Source organism: Antechinus flavipes, chromosome 4 (assembly GCF_016432865.1).
Source record: "Antechinus flavipes isolate AdamAnt ecotype Samford, QLD, Australia chromosome 4, AdamAnt_v2, whole genome shotgun sequence".
NCBI classification, from domain to species: Eukaryota; Metazoa; Chordata; class Mammalia; order Dasyuromorphia; family Dasyuridae; genus Antechinus; species Antechinus flavipes.
The window spans coordinates 56,852,478-56,870,892 of record NC_067401.1 but is presented as its reverse complement, the minus strand read 5'-3'; the positions used below and the strand labels follow the sequence as shown (position 1 = coordinate 56,870,892).

At 31.9% G+C, this 18,415-nt stretch overlaps 1 protein-coding gene across 2 annotated transcripts in view; it reads right to left on the bottom strand.

The window, feature by feature from the left end:
- The window catches only part of VAV3 (vav guanine nucleotide exchange factor 3), a 451,154-nt gene that overhangs the window by 35,160 nt on the left and 397,579 nt on the right, over window positions 1-18,415 (bottom strand). For both annotated transcript variants that reach the window (XM_051993189.1, XM_051993190.1), the window contains exons 21-22: window positions 12,714-12,779; window positions 6,421-6,455 (exon numbers count right to left, since the gene is read on the bottom strand). In XM_051993189.1, coding sequence (XP_051849149.1) covers window positions 6,421-6,455; window positions 12,714-12,779 — 101 coding nt within the window. The remainder of the gene's footprint in view (window positions 1-6,420; window positions 6,456-12,713; window positions 12,780-18,415) is intronic.

The following is an 18,415-nucleotide window of genomic DNA, read 5'->3' as shown; positions in this document are numbered from 1 at the left end:
CATAAAACATAAGCAGATATTAGACTAGATTAAAAGATACAATCCAACTATATATGGTTTACAAGAAACACATTTAAAGCAGAGCAATATATACAGAGTAAAGGTAAAAGGCTGGAGCAGAATCTATTGTGCTTCAGGTAAAATAAAATATGATGTCTCAGGTCTTTTTAAAATCAAGGATTGCAGGTAAATCAAAAATTTTTAATCATCTCTCTTCAATATCTTTTCCAGATTAGGTGTTTATATATTTCACATTTTTTTTCTATTTTTTCATTTCTTTGATTTTGTTTGATTGTTTTTTGATGTTAATGGAGTCATTAGTTTCCACTTGCCCAATTCTAATTTTTAAGAAATTATTTTTTATTTTCTTCAGTGACCTTCTGTATCTTTTTTTTTTTCATTTGGCCAAATCTCCTTTTAAGGAATTCACTTCTTTAGTGAATTTTTCTACCTCCTTTTTCACTTGACCTATTCTGCTTTTTAAGGAGTTCTTTTCTTCAGCAAGTTTTTCTATTTCTTTTTCCATTAGGCCAATTATGTTTTTTTTTTTTAAGTTGTTTTTGTACTTGTGTGTGTATCTCTTTTACCAAGCTGTTAATTATCTTTTCACACATTTCTTATAACACTCATTTCTTTTCTAAATTTTTCCTTTATCACTCTTTCTTAATTCTTCTAAAAATTCTTGTTAGGCTTTGGTCCAATTAGCATTTTTCTCTGATGATATATTTGTAGCTGTTTTTACATTGCTGTCTTCTTAGTTTATTTCTTTATCTTTTCTGTCACCATAATAGCTTTTTATGGCCATATATGGTTTAGAGGATACAGCACTGGGCTTAGAATCAATCAATTAATAAAAATGTTTTAAGTGACTGCTGTGTGGTAAGCATTGTGCTAAGTATTTGGAATATAAAATGATACAAGTCTTTAAGGAAAGGTCCGGTCCACTACAATCTAATGGAAGAAAAAATATATAAGCAAATGTATACAAAGCAAGTTATATACCAGATAAATAGGAAATAATTAACAAAGAAAAGGCCCTGAAATTAAGAAAGATGGGGGGGAGACTTAGGACCAGTCACTTATTAGCAATGTGACACTGATGAATTTACTCTTTCTAGGCTTAAATTTACTTATCTGTAAGACTAGAGGTTTGAAATAGAGAAGGGTTTCTTAGCTTTTTTTGTCTCATGAGTCTTTTAGCAATCTGATGTAGCCCTTTCTAACCTCTTTTGACAATAATGTTAATATATAGGATTAGTAAGATTAGTTGAAATAAAACTGAAATTTTTCCTTATCCAGGTTCAAAGGTTCCATGAAATCTACCCATTTATCAGGTTAAGAACCTATGGAATAGAATAATATTCCATTTAACTCTAGATCTATAACCTTTGGTATTACTGACTCTAGGGTCAATCCTCTATCCAATGTACAATCTGTCTTTCAATTAAAAAAATAATTATCTTAGTTCTGTGATTCATAATATCAGGAGCTTCCAACAAAAACATTTAACTGAAGATAAAGAAATATTGTTTACTGTTCCATGCAGAATAAGAATAGGAAAAAAAAAATAAAACAAAAGGCTATTCAGATAATCAGTATTCTACGACCACACTTCTATGACCAACATGTAATATTTCACCAATTCTCCAGAAAATTCTACCACAACCAATACCTAAGAAGCAATTGTTTCAAATATATAGATAATTCAGATAAAGCTACTTTTGAAAATAGCTTTGTCTAAATAATTTTCATAATTGCCTCAATCTTCCATTTCATTTTACAAGTTCAGACCTGGCTATTGCAATTGACATGATCTAGCCCACAGGAAAAACCTGTTTTGATTAAAGGAATAATGATATTAATAAGTTTTGAGATATTCACATTCCCCCTGACTTGAAAATGACCATGTTTCAAGACAAGATGAATTCTTTTTAGGAATTAAATAAGCCTTAGTTAGTATCTCTTTAAAAAAAAATGTCCTATTATTTGGAGGATTGAACACTCATGAATATTCATAACCTCCAACTAAGAGTCAACAAATGCTTACTCTGAGTCTATATTGCAGTTCTCACAAGGCTATTCTTTATGAAAGCATATATTTGACAAAAATAGGTATCAGTCAATTGGAGAATGAATTAACAAATTGTGGTAAATAAATGTAATAGAATATTACCTTGATGTAAAAAATGATATGTGTGATTAATAGAGAAAAGTGTAAAAATACTATATGACTTGATGCAGAGTGGAATAAGCAGAGCCAAGAAAACTAATACTAGTAATGACAATAATAAAAATGGAAAAGAACTTCACTTTCTATACACATAGAAAAATCAAAAGTGAATGTTGCAAAATTATAAAGAACAGACAGGATTCAAAAGAAGAGCTTTGAGACTCTAACCTAACTCAATCTTTTTCCAGATGTGGAAAGTCTATAAGTGTTACACATTGCAGGTATTTTCATACTGTTTCAATGTATTAATTAATTGCGCTAATTTTTTCTACTTTTTCTTTTTCTTTTTTTTTTTTTTATTTACTTAAAATATTCTTTGCATTTGTATGAGGGATGGTTCTCTGGGAGGCAGGAGGAGAAATACTGAGGGGAATTATGGTTATATATAGAGAGAGATATAGATATAGATATAGATATACACACCTGTGTATATATATCCATCCATACAAAAGACTGATAAAAAGTTTTTAAAGATAGAGAAAAATAGAAAAGGAAAGATATCAGGAAGAAAATGTTACTAAATATCTTATATAGAATTTTTATATGGAATTTTTCTCTATCTTCATCCCTGAAAGATTTTTTTTGCCCTCATATCTCTGTAGCTGAAATAATGAGGATCTTCCAAAAGTTTCATTTCATTTGTCCTGTTACTCATAAGCAGGAATATTATTCACAATAAGATATAAAAATTGCCATGAAGTCCTACATTTTGGCAAGCATATAATGCAAGAGTTATACACACTGCTCCCTTGTGCCCTGAATTCCCAGACTCTTAATGGATTTATTTATTTTGTAAAGTGCATCTCATTTTCAGCCTCATTTAGTTTTTGCCTCTGAAATCATTACCTTTGTGACTGCAACACCCAGTAATGACATGTTAGGAATGACTAAACTGGGATTCTTAGCCTGGGATCCACAAACTACCAACGGATCCATGGATGGATTTCAAAGGGTCTGGAAACTTGGATGAAAAAAAAAAATTGCATCTTTATTTTCACAAACCTCTCACTGACATTTAGCATTTCCTTCTATTAATTAAAAAACCTTTTTTTGAGGAAGAGTGCACAAGTATTATTATATAGTGAAGAAGTTCCATGACAAACAAACAAAAATTTTAAAACCCCTAAATTAGAGGGAAAAAAGAAGGTGTGTCTTTCTATTCTCATGGCTAAATTTTTTTCACAGAGGTTTCCAACCTGATCACTTATGTTGTTGATACTGTTTTCCAGGGGCCTACTCATTTTTTATTATGATTTTCACTTAAGATTTATAGGGAAATGAGGATTTCAATTTCATCCAGATAAACATGGCAGAGAAGATTCCTATTACTGCCACTTTCTCTTGTCAAACCCTTGAGCAACTTCAATTTCCAAGACCCCTGGAGGAATTTGGGACAGAGTTTAGCCAATGGCTAGAATGGGATCAGTGAAAAGGAAGGGTATGGTTTAGGAATACATTGCAGACTCACTCAAAATTGGTACAGGTCTTGACTAACTTAAGCAAAAACAACTAATTAAAATTATTGAATAAATACCCCAACAACTTAGCTAGCAACTCTATTAAGAAACTGAGCTAGACTTGGACAAATCTAGAAATTTCATGTGCTTTTGTATATTTTAGCTTCCAGAATATGAACAAAATATCTAGGCATTTTAAATGAAGGGGATCTAGATTTTCAATACACATTATGCAAAAAGATTGTCAGACTCAACAACAGGAAAACACCCAAATATTGCCTTTCCAGTGGAAGAGAAGACATTTACTCTGCAAAGGCAGCCACTTGAAAGAACAGGTACCTAAAATGACATTTCTATCAGGGAATTGAGGAATGTCAAGCACAGGAAGGCTGTTGCTGCTCCAGTGATTTAGGATACTTGAAAGAATCAGCCATGATTTGAAGTAGGTTGGGGACAGTAAAGATTGCACATTTGGTGCAAACAAATCATGTTGTAGTAGTCAGGGAGTGCTTGCAGGGGAAGGAATGATAGAGACTGGGAGGAATAGGATGGTGGTGCTCCCATAGTGGTACTATGTTCTTTTTTATCTTTCCTGTACTATGTGTGTTAGGGTAGATCAGAGGGGTGGACAGGAAATGGCTCATAAAGGGGCTGGTATTGGATATTTGATTCAATCCAGGTTTATAGCACAAGCTCCGTAGACATTATCACAACAGCATCTCCCTGTATGGGTATCAGTGCAAAGATAACACTGAATCCTACCTCCATTACTATACCAAAATTATCCAGTCTCCGGGTGTTCTATCCCATCTGATTTTTTTTTTAATAGTGATATTTCTGATATTTTAAGCAATTGCCTTTAAATTAAGAGGTGTTCCAGGACTGTTTTAGTCATTTTGTTAAACATGAAAAAACATACCATTCTTTTTGCATCACTTTATAGAAGTGCGATTTTTTTTTTTTAATTCAAGGATGACTCAGGATTACGGCACAAACAAAATTTAACTAAACTTAGTTCTGATACCCGTGCTTCAGAAACTATTGAAGACTTGCATTGCAAGTCCTATATTGCTTATGTTCATCAATGCATATTTTAGGGCCATTGCTACACTTGCATGGAGATATTCATGTGTACAATAGGTATGTTTGGGGGGCATTTTTTCCTTGAGCTCTGGTTCTATGATCTAATCAACACAGAGAATTCAAAGTGAAAAAAAAAATGCCCTCTCTTCATGAAGACTATTAACTAATCCATAATATATGGTCTTCTTGAGTTGCTTGGGAGTGCAAAGAAGTTGCAGCCTCCTCATGGGTCACTCAGATTCTAGAATCAGAGGCTGGGACTTTAACCTGGTTCTTCATGATTCTGAGATCAACTCTCTTTCTGTTATGCTACCATTTCTCCTCCAATCTATACATATATCCATATGGAATAAAAGAATTTTAGACCTGGAAAGGGTTTTAGAAGCCATTTTATCCAAAATCCTATATGATAAATCTGTTATGCAAAACCTTTTACAGGTAGGTAGTCATCTAGCTAAATTAGTTGGCCAGACAACACATTAGGTAAATAGGCTTACAAACTTCTGTTTTTGTTGTTTAATAATTTTTAACTCTTGCATTCCTGACTGTAAATCCATTTGGTTTTTTGTTTTATTTTGTTTTGTTTTTGGCAGAGATACTAGGAATGTTTTGGCATTTTACAATTGAGGTCACTGAGGCAAATTGGGTTAAATAACTTGCCTATAGTCACAATAGCAAGTAAGATTCTGAGTTCAGATTTGAACTCAGGAAAATGAGTTCCTGACTACAGGCCCTGACACTATTCACTGTACTACATATTTTATAAATTCACATGTCAAATGAAATATATGTCATTGACTTGATCTTCTAGTCTAGTGAACCTAACAAAAATAGGAAATGACATTACTTTAGAAAACCTTTTCTTAGTAACTTCTTGAAAACACCTAGTTATCACCACTTCTTATTTCAAAGGTGTATATAATACTGCAAATATTGCTTTAAAAATATCTTTTTTTTAGTCTCATTAGCATTTCTTTTTTCAAGCTTCAATTAATTTGGAACATTAACATTCTGGACACTATTCTAAAAAAAGTATGCCTTATTCTGTATGTATTCTGAGGTCTGCATATTTAGCATAATAACTAGTATACAGTCAGTACTTACTAAATACTTGCTGATTTCTTGATATCTTTTGTACAAGGTATTTTAAAATCTAAGTTCATTAGACTCCTCCCTAAGTATCTACACAAGACTTTTCAGTCTTTTCTTTCATTCATTGAGATAACTCACAATTACACTGTCAAGTTTTTGTTTTGTTTTGTTTTCTAATTGTTCAACTGGATCTTCTCTGGTATTTTTTGAAATCTGCTTTTCTAAATCTAGGGTACACATGTGGTATTTGAGTGTGTTCATTGTTCCCTTCCTTGGCATTTATGAAGCCTTTAGTTTTATATGTATATATATGAGAGACATACATTTATTAAGACACAACCTCTAACAGAATAATGGAAATCAGAAAAAAAAAATCTCTAAATCATAGTGGCATTGTCCTTTGTAGGTAAACACATGTATAGAGGTTACAAAGTATGTATATAACTCTACTCCCCTTTCCAAAAAACCCACACTCTAAATTTATAGTAACTATAGTTATATGGTAAATATAGGTAAATAAGTAAATATATCATAAATAAAATATTTTTTAATACTCACCATGGCTGGCAAGAATAGTCTACTGGTTTGGGCACCTATTTTTGAAAGGCAAAATACAATAAAGTTACTAAAGGTCCAAATATTTGAACACTAATAATAAATTCACTTTATAGATCCTAGATCCATTGTCATAAGAGTTTAAGGAGTTCAGACTTGGAAATATTCTTTGAAATAAAAAAAAACAAAGGTAAAAGAAATAAAAATTTAAATCAATATAATGAGCAATCTTGATGCTAGAGAACTTAAAATGAAGTATTTTAGAGTAGTGCACAACAGGTATGAAAAGAGGTATATACTGTCAAATATAGCCAAAATGTCCACTGATTTTGCTTAGCTGTCATTCACTTTTTGTTCATTTGTTTGTTTTTATGAATGTAACAACATTTGGCAAGAGATTGTTAGCTGACCAAAAAATCCCTCGGATCTGAGGTTGTTCCCAATTTGGGAAAAGAGGAAACTACAAGATGATCCATTTTTATCTGATTGGAGGTCAAGGGTTCTCATGATTTGGTTATGGCAGGAATTTGGGGTCATCCCATGGCAGCAGTGGGCATGGCAGAGTCATGTCTGCCATATCTGCTATTTCCTTCTTCAAAAATATGAGAGATGCATTATATTTATAAAGAAAGCCAGATGTAACTGTGGGTTTTATTGCTGTTGCTAGCTTTGATGCAGGAGGGATGATTTTGTTGTGCAGTATGAGGGTGCTATAATGAGAACTACATTGGAGATCTTTCCAAGTAAAGAACTGGGAACTCAACCTTTAACTGATTTCTAGACAGTTGTGCTTTCTAACTGGGGGCATCAAAGGAATCACTTCATGTATATATTTCCCAGTATATCATACTTATTATTACACTATATTACATTACATTATATTATTTATATTGTGTCATAATTATTATATTATAATGTCAGCTGTGTTTTATAAATCTGTTCTATAGACAACCAATATTACCCAAGGGATAGTTATACTATGGAATCAAAAACAGCAATAATACTAATAATAACACCTAGCATGTTTTATAATATTTTGAAGTTTTATGTTATCTCATTTAATCTTTACAACAATCTCTAGAGGTAGGTGCTATTGTTAATCTCCATTTTTCATTCATTTTTCAAGGAAAGTAAGACTGAAAGAAATTGACTTGCCCAGAGTCAAAAGAGCTAATAAGTGTCTGAGGTGATTTCAACTTGGATCTTCTTCACTCCAAATCCAACACTCTCTCTTTTGTACCACTTAGGTAACTAATGATAATTAAGTATTTTTTTTTAAATAAAGGCATCAGTAACACATGAAAAATTAGTATCCAATACCATTCTCATCCAAAGGGTATTATGAGATGGGCAAATAGGACATCATTTGTTTAGTTGCTAGCATATCTCCATGAGCAGAGGTGTTAAGTCAAATGTGTAGGCTGGTGAAATTTGCATAGTTTTTTGTAAGATATTTGATTCTACCCATAAAAAACAAAGATAAATTATGAATAAAATACTAGACAATCTCTTCAGCTCACTGAGCAGAGATAATAATTGTGCAACACCATTACTGATGCAAATTCCAAACTTAGGTTTAAGATAGGATCAGAGTACTAGAAAAATTCAATTTTCTATCCTTTACTATGTGAATCTCACAGAGAAAAAATCAAAAGCACTATTTTCTGTAAGTAGGTCAAATATCCCAAGTGTCTAATCAAAGCTATCAAACAACAAGAATAACAAATACTACTGCTCCTACTACCCTCATTACCACTACCACTACTACCATTACTATTAAAGAATAGAAAGTTAGTAAGGAATTAACATTATACCCATGATAATCAAAATATCTGCTGACATAGACTCCAAACTGCAAAGAGGAGGGGAAAAGGGCTTATAAATAGCTAAGAAAAGACTGGAATACAGATAAGCTATTCTCATAATTCAGTGATTTTTTTTATTCATTCTGAAGACTTAATATATGCATTCTATGCTGTTCCTGGACATTTTCATATTGAATGATTGTGAAGATTGTTGCACTTCATAATAATAGTTAAAATTATAGCACATTGAAAATCTAATCGATGTTACCATGTCATTGGTTAAATCATTTGTCATAATAAGATATTTATATTTTGCCCTTCTAGGTTAAGATTTGGGCAGAATCAATTTATCTCTCAGAATATCCCTTTGGTTACTAATAATAAAACTGGCCTGCATGGTATACATTACTCATTTTTATTTTACCACATGCCTACTATCACAATCTTGGTTTTAGCAACTATTTACATATATCCTAACATGTTCAAAGCTGATAAAAACCCCAAATATACTATCTTCAAATTATAACAGTAACTATCTATGATTAAATTTATTTTAGAAATAGGAAATAATCTATTTCATTATTCCAGTATTAATGATGATAGCTATATTCTTAACCATATAGCACTATACAAATGTAGACAGTTTCAATATTATTATTCATAAATGTAAGCTATTATAATCATGGCCTACATTTATGTAGTGCTTTATAATTTACATGCATTATCTCATTTGGCTCTTGAAAGAATCTATAAGGTGGTTAGGATGATTAGGATAGGTACTGGGCTTGTGATTTATTTCATTGGTATAAGGAACTCAATGTGGCATCTTCCTCTATAAAAAGTTTGGTATCTTTTCTGTAACATACAATACCTCTGCTAGGTTCTGATTAGTGTTAAGGAAAAATCTCTTTAAAATGCCTATATTCGAATTCCCACTACTCTAAGTTATCATTATATAAAATATGATAATTGGTTCTAGTCCATTGGAAATGGGTAGTGTGAATTCTAATAATGTGACCACTCTCTAGGATTTGTTATTCCTATTAATTTGGACCACGACAGCTGCCTAGATTGAAAAATTAAGTAACCTGCCTACAATCATATAGTTTTAGATATGAGAGACATACTAGAATTCTTAGCTATTCTAACTACTATCTGATACTGCCTTTTAAGATAAAATGACCTTTATTTTCTTTATTTTTTAGATGAAGAAACTAAAAATCAGTAAAGTGATTTGTCCAAAGCTATACAATTTACAAATCTCAGAGCAAAAGCTTGAAGTCCAAGTGTAGGATCTTTTAATTTAACAAATACCTAAAATAATGATGCTTTGGAATACTACATAAACAAACTTTCCCTGTACTAGAGGAATTGGCATCATAGTAAAGGGATGCCACATGTATACAAGTAAATGGAAAACATAGAAATGGATGAAAAATATTTTCAAGAGGAAAGAATATCTGTGGTGTTCTCATTGGTTTTCTTGGGGTCTTTGGGACAGCCTTCTTTTCAGTATCACCACAAGAATAGCCAGGTGTTAAAGTCCCAATCCTTTATTGTCTCCTTTGCCTGATGTTCAGCTAACTTTCACATGGCCTTCAGATGGGACTTGGTTTCAATGGAGAAAATGCAGGCGAATAGGCCACCACAGTGATGTGAGATGAAGTGAGTCTGAGTCCAAGTCCAGCCTCCAGTCACCACAAAGGTGGACAATGGAATGAATCTGTTTCTGCCTTCCCCCTATCTTACATGCTCTACACTGAGTATAAACCAATCATTATATCACTAGGAACCCATTATTTGTTGTAAGATTAAATCAATCATACTGAACTTAGAGAATTATTAAGTACCATGCTAAACTAGATAACCATTGTCTCATCACTTGCACTGAATTAGCATCTTGTAAGAATCCTTATTTCAGAGTTCTGACCCATAACAAATATCCATTATCAACAGTACTTTTTAGACAGTTCTAGAAATGCTAGGTATAGCAATATGATAAGAAAGAAATCAAGGGATAATCCAAGCAAAGAGAAGACTACTGTGTTTGAAGTTTTGTTGTTGTTGTTGTTATTGTTGTTGCAGATAACATGATGATTTTTCCAGAGAACCCTCCCTAAAATTAATTTTAAAATTTTAAAAATTCAGCAGTGAATAAAATATATTCACATTAATCTTCAGCATTTCTATAAATTACTAACAAAACCCAAAAAATAAAGAAAATCTTAGTCATTCAATATAAGTATAGAATTCATGAGATACCGGAAATTATGAAAGGGTAAAATCATATGCAATGAATTCATAAATTCAAACTGCCTTCAAGCTGAAGGACAATTCTTTATTATAATACTTAGAAAGGGGGCTAATTTCCCTTAAGGAATTAACAAGGGGAATGGTGGAACCTTTTATGGGGAGAAATTTAAAGCAAGGTGAGCTAACTATGCTAATCATGCATCATGAAGTCTTGGTTGTCTTAGCAGTCCTATTTATACAAGATATCTTAACCTTCAGGCTGTATAAGGTAACAGTGGGCATCAATACAGGAAAGCTCTGTCTGTACAAGATTAACTCCACAATGTCAGCTTCCTCCTACTGGAGCTCACTTAGATACTGGGCTGCTGCCAGGGACAGTTTTCAAAAGAAGAAGTCAATCTATCAAAAACCATATAAAATTGTTCCAAATCACTAATAATTAAAGATGCCAATCAAAGCATTTTTACCAGCAAGCTCTTTCAGATTCCACCTTACACCTGTCAGATAATGGGGGGTGGGGGAGAAAATGGCAAATGTTGGAGGAACTGTAGGAAAACATACACTGATTCACCATTGGTGGAGCTATACAAATTGGTTCAGTTTCTCTGGAAAAAAATTGAAATTATGCCCCCTAAATCATTAATTGGTGTTTTGTTTTTGTTTTTTGATTCACTGATACAAATACTAAGTCCATATCACCAAAAAAAAAAAAAAAAAAAATTAAAGAAAGAAGAAAAGAACGCAAGTTTACAACATATTTATAGTACTTTTGTAGAAGAAAAAATCTTTTACTAAGGGCCTTCCTAACTAGCAGGAAATGGTTAAACAAATTAAATGAAAGGAATGGAAGTACCATAAGAAATAACAAAATGGAAAATTTTAGAGAAATTGGGGAAAACTTATGTGAAATGATGCATAATGAAGAAAGCAGAACAAAAATATTTTTTACAATAATAATAAGAAAAAAATCTTTGAAAGATTTTATTATTTTATTCAATGAAATGACAAAACATGTTTCCAGAGGACCAACGATGAAGCATGGTGCCCATCTCCTAATAAAGGGGTAATGCACTCAAAATATTAAGTGAAATATATATATATATATATATATATATATATACATACACATTTGAAAAGGCCAATGGGAAGAATTTGCTTCACTCGACTATGCATATTTGTTAATAGGATTTTGTTATTGTTATTCTTTGAGGAGGAGGGATAAAAAAATAAATGTTTAATGGGCAAAAGTAAAAAAAAATTATTAAGCTATCTATAACATATAATGAAAGAGCACTAATAATTGAGGAAAGGTACAGAGGATCTCATAATCATTCACCTAGAAACAAACAAGAATCACAGAAACCTAAGGGAAAGTCTGGGAATGAGGGAGGGAGGGCTGTAGTGCTGGAAAGAATACATTCAGAAATGCTGTCATGTAAAATACAATTTTCAATAAAACTTAAATTAAAAAGAAAACAAGATTTCAATGTTAGTCAGGAGACTTTAAGCCAGTTAACAGGAGGTCATAGTAATCAATTCCAATAAAAAAGCTTATAATACTGGAAAAATGGTGGCATTTTTGAAAAAGTTTAATTTAATTGTAAACAATAGCATCTATCTCTGTTTCCTCTATAAAGTTGAATTTTTCCATAATTTCATTTGGATAAGTACTACTGTTCATTAATTTCTTCTAGTAGCATCATACCACAGTTAATGTTTTGAAAACATTTTACTGTAACACTGAAGAAAACAATAACAAAATATCAACATACATAGAAAAATATATTTAGAGATTTGGTTGAAGGCTTTGTGTATTTGATGTTACTTTTTAGAAAGCATACTATTTATAATCTTTCTGTAACCCAAAATTTCTAAAAGGGAGAGAAGAAACAGATTAAAATCAAACCATTCTTATCTCACTGGAAAAAAAAATTACTCAATCATTTATTTAATCATCAAACTTTGACTTATTAAAAAAAAATCTATACAATTTAATTTCATAAATTCCCTGAAGTTAAATTTACTTGCTGTGAATATTTCTTTAACATTTTAAATTTCAGTCTGCTAATGGAAGCTCATCACTGTTGCAATTTTAAATAACAATGAATGTAACATTCAAATGAAAGGACAAAGAAATTATATGATTCCCAAAAGGCATGATTGGGAAGTGACCAATTTCCTCTGAATGTTCTTGAACAAATAATTACATTGACAAAAAAATTAAATATATGTACTTACACATGGACAAGGCTTAACTGCTTCACTAGGAAAGAAGCCAATCTCCCCTGATGCTAAGTTCCTTCCCTATAAATAGAGGGAAAAGTGTCAGGGTTAAGAATGACAGTTACTCAAAGGATATAACACCAGAGCACTTTCAATTTAATCATCATCTGTTATCACAGATCATCAAATTCCTTTTGACTAACATCTGGTAGTAAGAATTCAAATGATAATAACAATAGGAATAATAATAATAACTACCACTTGTATGACATATTCATATTCCTGAAGCCATTGTCTTTATTATTTCACTTGTTCCTCCAATGATATTTTTTATATTTTTCCCATTTTACAAATGAGAAAATTGAGGTTGAGAAAATTTTGGCAACCTACCCCATGGTCATAAAGCTAATAGGTATTTAAAGCAGGATTGAAATCAAGATTTCAGGAGTGAAAAAAAAATGCCCATTATCATCTCTGTTATTCAGTATTGTACTAGAAATATTGGCTTTAGCAATAAAAAAAGAAAAAGAAATTAAATGAATAGTATAGGCAATGAGGAGATAAAACTATCATTTTTTTTTGTAGATATGATGATATATTTAGAGAATCTTAGAGAATCATCCAAAAATTTACGTGAAGTAATTAACAGTTTTAGCAAAGTTATAGGAGCTAAAATAAACTTATATAAATCATCAGCACGTTGGTAAGTTACAAACAAAGTCCAGCAGCAAGAGATAGAAAGAGAAATTCCATTTAAAATAACTAGGCAAAATAAAATATTTGAGTGTCTACCTGCCAAGACAAACTCATGAACTATATGAACATAATTATAAAATATTTTCCATACAAATAAGTCAGATCTAAGCAATTAGAAAAACATCAATTGCTTATGGGCAGACCAAACTAATATAATAAAAATGACAATTCAACTTAAATTAATCTACTTTTTCAGTGTCATACTAAACTACCAAAAATTATTTCAAAAAGTTAGAAAAAATCATAGCAAAAGTCATCTAGAAGAACAAAAGATCAAGAATATGAAGGGAAATTAATGAAAAAAATACAAAGGCTTAACAGAAGCAGCACTCATCAAAACCATATGGTGGATCAGTGGAACAGATTAAATACAAATTTTACAATAATTAATAATCAGTTATCTAGTGTTCAATAATCAGTTATCTAGCTAGACAAAATTTGCTGGGAAAATTGGAAAATAATGTCATAAACTCAGCATAGACCTGTATGCTATAGGTATCACCCCATACCAAAATAAGGTCAAAATGGGTATATGATTTAGGCATAAAGGGTAATATTATAAGCAATTTAGGACAACAAGGAATAGATCCTACAGCTTTTATTGTGTAAATCTGCCTCACTTAAATCCTATTCATTCCCAAGTCAAGATATTATCTTGTGATATCATTGGTTCTCTTCAAAAGCAAAAAACAATTAACAATAACAATTGTTGTTAATAAATAATTGCAAAAGTGTGATTTACTCTTGAATATGACAATGGTCTATATCTGGACCCTGTTCGTGATAAATATTATTATTTCAACAGACACAACCTTTGGTCCTGTACTTGCTTGACTTTTTTTTTAATCAATATATGATCTAGAAAGAGGATTCATTTTTAAATGATCATTTTAGGGGAAGGAAGGAAAAAGGGTAGGGAGTGATAGGACTGACATTTTAAATGAGAAAAATAACAAGAAGCCAACAGAAAAAAAGCAAGCCCAATTCCAAGAGAGAAAAATAAAAGATTTAATTGTCCTAGAGGAATACCAGATAGCATCTTTCCTCCCTACTGGTTGATTCACCACACACTGTCCTACCTATTTCCTAGGCATGAAATATTCCTCCTATTCCATGTCCAAATACTGCCTACTCTATTCTGAAATCAGTCTTCCCTGAATGTTACAAGCAAAAATGATCAGCCCCACCACCTCTCCAAATTAACTTCATTTGCCTCAGTTTTCTCATCTATAAAATGAACTGGAGAAGTAAATGGCAAATCACTCCAGCATCTTCACCAAGAAAATGCCCAATGGGGTTACACAGAGTCACACATGAATAAACTACAGCAAACACCACTTTTCTTAGCACTTTTACTTCAACTTATCTTAAGTACTTCTCAAATTCATTTTTACATTACAGTACTCTACAAGTAGGTATTATCCTTTTCTTGATTTACAAACAACATAACAACTTAAATTTATATATCGCACTTAAAAATTTACAAAAAGTATTGTCCTCATAATAGCTCTGTGAGGTATGTAGGATAAAATTATTATGCCCATTTCACAGATGAAGAAATCAAGCTTCAAAGAAAAGCTATTTGCCTAAAATGACATTTTCCAGTAAAGTCAGAACTGGGCCCAGGTCTCCAGACTGTAAATCAAGTATTTTTTCCTCACTATGATGGCCTATGTCTTTATGAAGGAAATAACATCTGTATTTTCTAGCACCAAATGCAGTATCCGATGCCTAGTAAATTTTGTTTTTTTAAAGGATAAACTTGGATATAAAAATAAAAAATATACATAAATTAGGAAATTATAACAAAAATTATAATCAAGTATTCTCAATCTTTTCATAAAGAATACCTTAAAATAAATGACTTTATTTGTAACCGAAGAGATTTAATTGAGTAAAAATAATAATTTTCTCAAGGTATTTTGATTAGAAATTAAAAATTAGAAAGAAATAATGAAAATTTCAAAATGTCTTTAAAAGTACAATAAATTCAGCTGGGATTATTTATTTAAGGGCTTCAAGTACAGTGAGATGAGTGGAGTTTGATCATAAACTCAGTGAGGGCAAAAACTCTTTGTAGCTTTCTAAGCATAATGCAATATTCTGTACATGGTAGGCTTCAAATGTATGTTGAATGAATGAATAAACTGGCATTCCATCATCTTTCTTTTGGCTTCAAATCATCCCAACTACAAGGAAGCTGACTTTACCAAGATGGCTGGGGAGAAAGGCAGAGGGTAGTTAAACATCATAGCCCCTAAATATGATAGTTGTATTTATAGTGAGGAAAAATCGGGAAAGAGAGAGTGATAGTTCTAAGGGATATAAACTTGGGTGTTTTGAAGGAAAATATTTTATAAATATAAATCTGTAGTAAAAAAACAAAATCTACTACATACAAGCTAGACTAATCTCCCTCTTACCCATCCCTTTCCCTTCCTCCATACTTATCCCTATAGGTAATGGAATTGTCTCAAAACTTAATTCTTCCCAAGAACCTAAAAGGTTCTAATTATTGATTAAATTTTCTGTTTTACTAGCTATATAAACCCAGTCTACAAGGAGGTCCTCAGTTTGGCAGAAGCTACTCATTGGGCATGCCATTATGGGAAATTAGGAAATAAAGAAAGCCCACCTAATTGAATCAATATTTAAAACTTTACAAATACTCTTTCTATGTTACTATGAAGAGAACTTGTTTTTTGTTTGTTTGTTTTGGTTTTTGGTTTTTATGAAATGCTAGATGGTCTACATCTCATTTCATTCCTACTCCTAGACTATGCTATAGAAGTGCCCTATTTTAAGTCCTAGCTTTGGAAGGAACTTCATTCATTTTCATCCCCTCCATCTTTTTCTTTAGTTTCAGCCACCAAATCATGAATAGGAAAAGAAGGATGTTAATCAGAATCAGGATTGTGATGAGGAAAGCAATTGAGAAATAGGTGACCTGAAATGATTCTGTCTCTATTGTTTGCTTTTTTTTTTTTAAACCACTCTTCAAGAACTGTTTATGTGAGGGCCTCTGGAAGAAAGGAATTAGATTAAGCAAGCTGTCAAGCTCCTTTTCAACTCGAATTTTGTAGAAAATGCCTCAGTTGCAGAGGTCACATATTCACCAAGATTTAGTGCATTTCCTAACAGCCTGCTGGTGAGTAATGATTATTTAACGTATTTTGACAGATGATTAAAATTATATTTTAACACTAATTCCTATGAGAAGTCATTTTTAGTTATGGAAGGTAATAGGCACCGGAGCCGATGAATTTACACTAATTTAGTGAATAGCCAACATTTGGTATATACAAAAACAAAACAGAGAGTAGGAGGGGATGTCTCTGGCTCCCAAGTTGATGTTGTAGGGAGGATTTAAGTGGGTAGCTCATTAATGCTAATGGGAGGAGAAGCTGTCAATTCGACATGTAGCCATGGAATTGACATCTTAGCTTTGAAAATAAGCCATTTGGAAGCAAATGATTGAGTTTTTGTGGTGTATGCCGATTTACTTGTGCCTTTTGTATTAGCCTTGACAAGATTCCTGAAGCTAAACTTAATTCTACTTTATATTTCAGCATAAGCATTTTATTCTGGGTCAGATAATATATTTGTTTTTACCATTGTACCTTTTGCAGCTGTCAGGTAGAAGGTCTTTCTTTGATCATAATCTCTTTTCTGACATTCATCCTAGGGATTCTTGTAATATCTTCAAGGTCAACTAGAAAACATTTCTCTTTTTTTGTTACTTGTCATTTGATATACTGTGAGTTACTATCTTTCTATACATTTATTCTACAGCACAAGATACATGATGAATCTTTTACAAATTTGACAGAACTTGGGTCATTTAAGAAAATTATTTAAATGGTTCTATCATTTGCTAGAGAGAAAAACACAAATATTTATCATTTTTTAAATTGATGTTTCTTAATTGGATAAAAGCACAAAATAAAAATAATATAAGAATTTTAACTCAAAAACACCTATATTGCTCAAAAAATAAATTTGCTTCTTGGAAAATTCAATCTCCTTTTTGTGATATTGATCATGGATTGACTATGAATAGCTATGAGAAGAGGTGTCCCTTAACAAATCCTCACACAAAGATATACTCTTAGGGTTTCATAATTGCCTAGTTTATGTTGGATCACTTCTTTCATATTTTATTTCCAATATAACTAGACCACAGCAAATGACAGTAAATTTTTAAAAATCAATTTTTTTTTCTGGTAGGCAATAATTTCATGGAAAAACAGATCATTCAATAGGGTAATTGTAATATCTCTGCATCACACAAAAATAGTAAAAATTCAATGTATTTCATAAACTTAATTTTCACAACCCAAGTCTTTTCTAGCACGGGTACCATTCATGATGACAGAAATATACTCTCTAAGATCTATCTTATACTGTTTATTTCCTGAATTTGGAAAAAAGGAAAAAAATAAAAGGATAAAAATTGCCTTAGTAAAAACCCAGAACAAGAGTCTCTTCTCTGTGGTTCATTTATCCTTTTAATACCACCTGGATTGGGGTTTTAATGCACTTTACTGGATCAGCACGGAGCAATTTCCAGCAGGCAGAGTTGGATGTAAAGGGGGCAGATTAATGGTTATTTATGAAATACTGGGAAAGATCCCAAGCTGCAGTGCCCTAAACACTCAGAGCGTATGCATAACGTTGAGGCAGGGATTACTAAGCAATTTATCACATATGGGTAATGGCCAGGGCAACTGATACCCAGCCACACTCCTCCATGCAGAAATCCACATTCTGAGGTTGGGAGGAGGGGAACAGGCAGGAAGACTGGGGATACAATACAAAGGGAATATATTAAAGATAATCATCAGTGGAGATGGGCACAAATCTCCATTTCTTTGTATCACAAGAAAGACATTTTATCATAGGGTCCTTTGAACTTCCTTCTCCATTACTTATATAAATCTAAAATCTGAGTTCATACATTT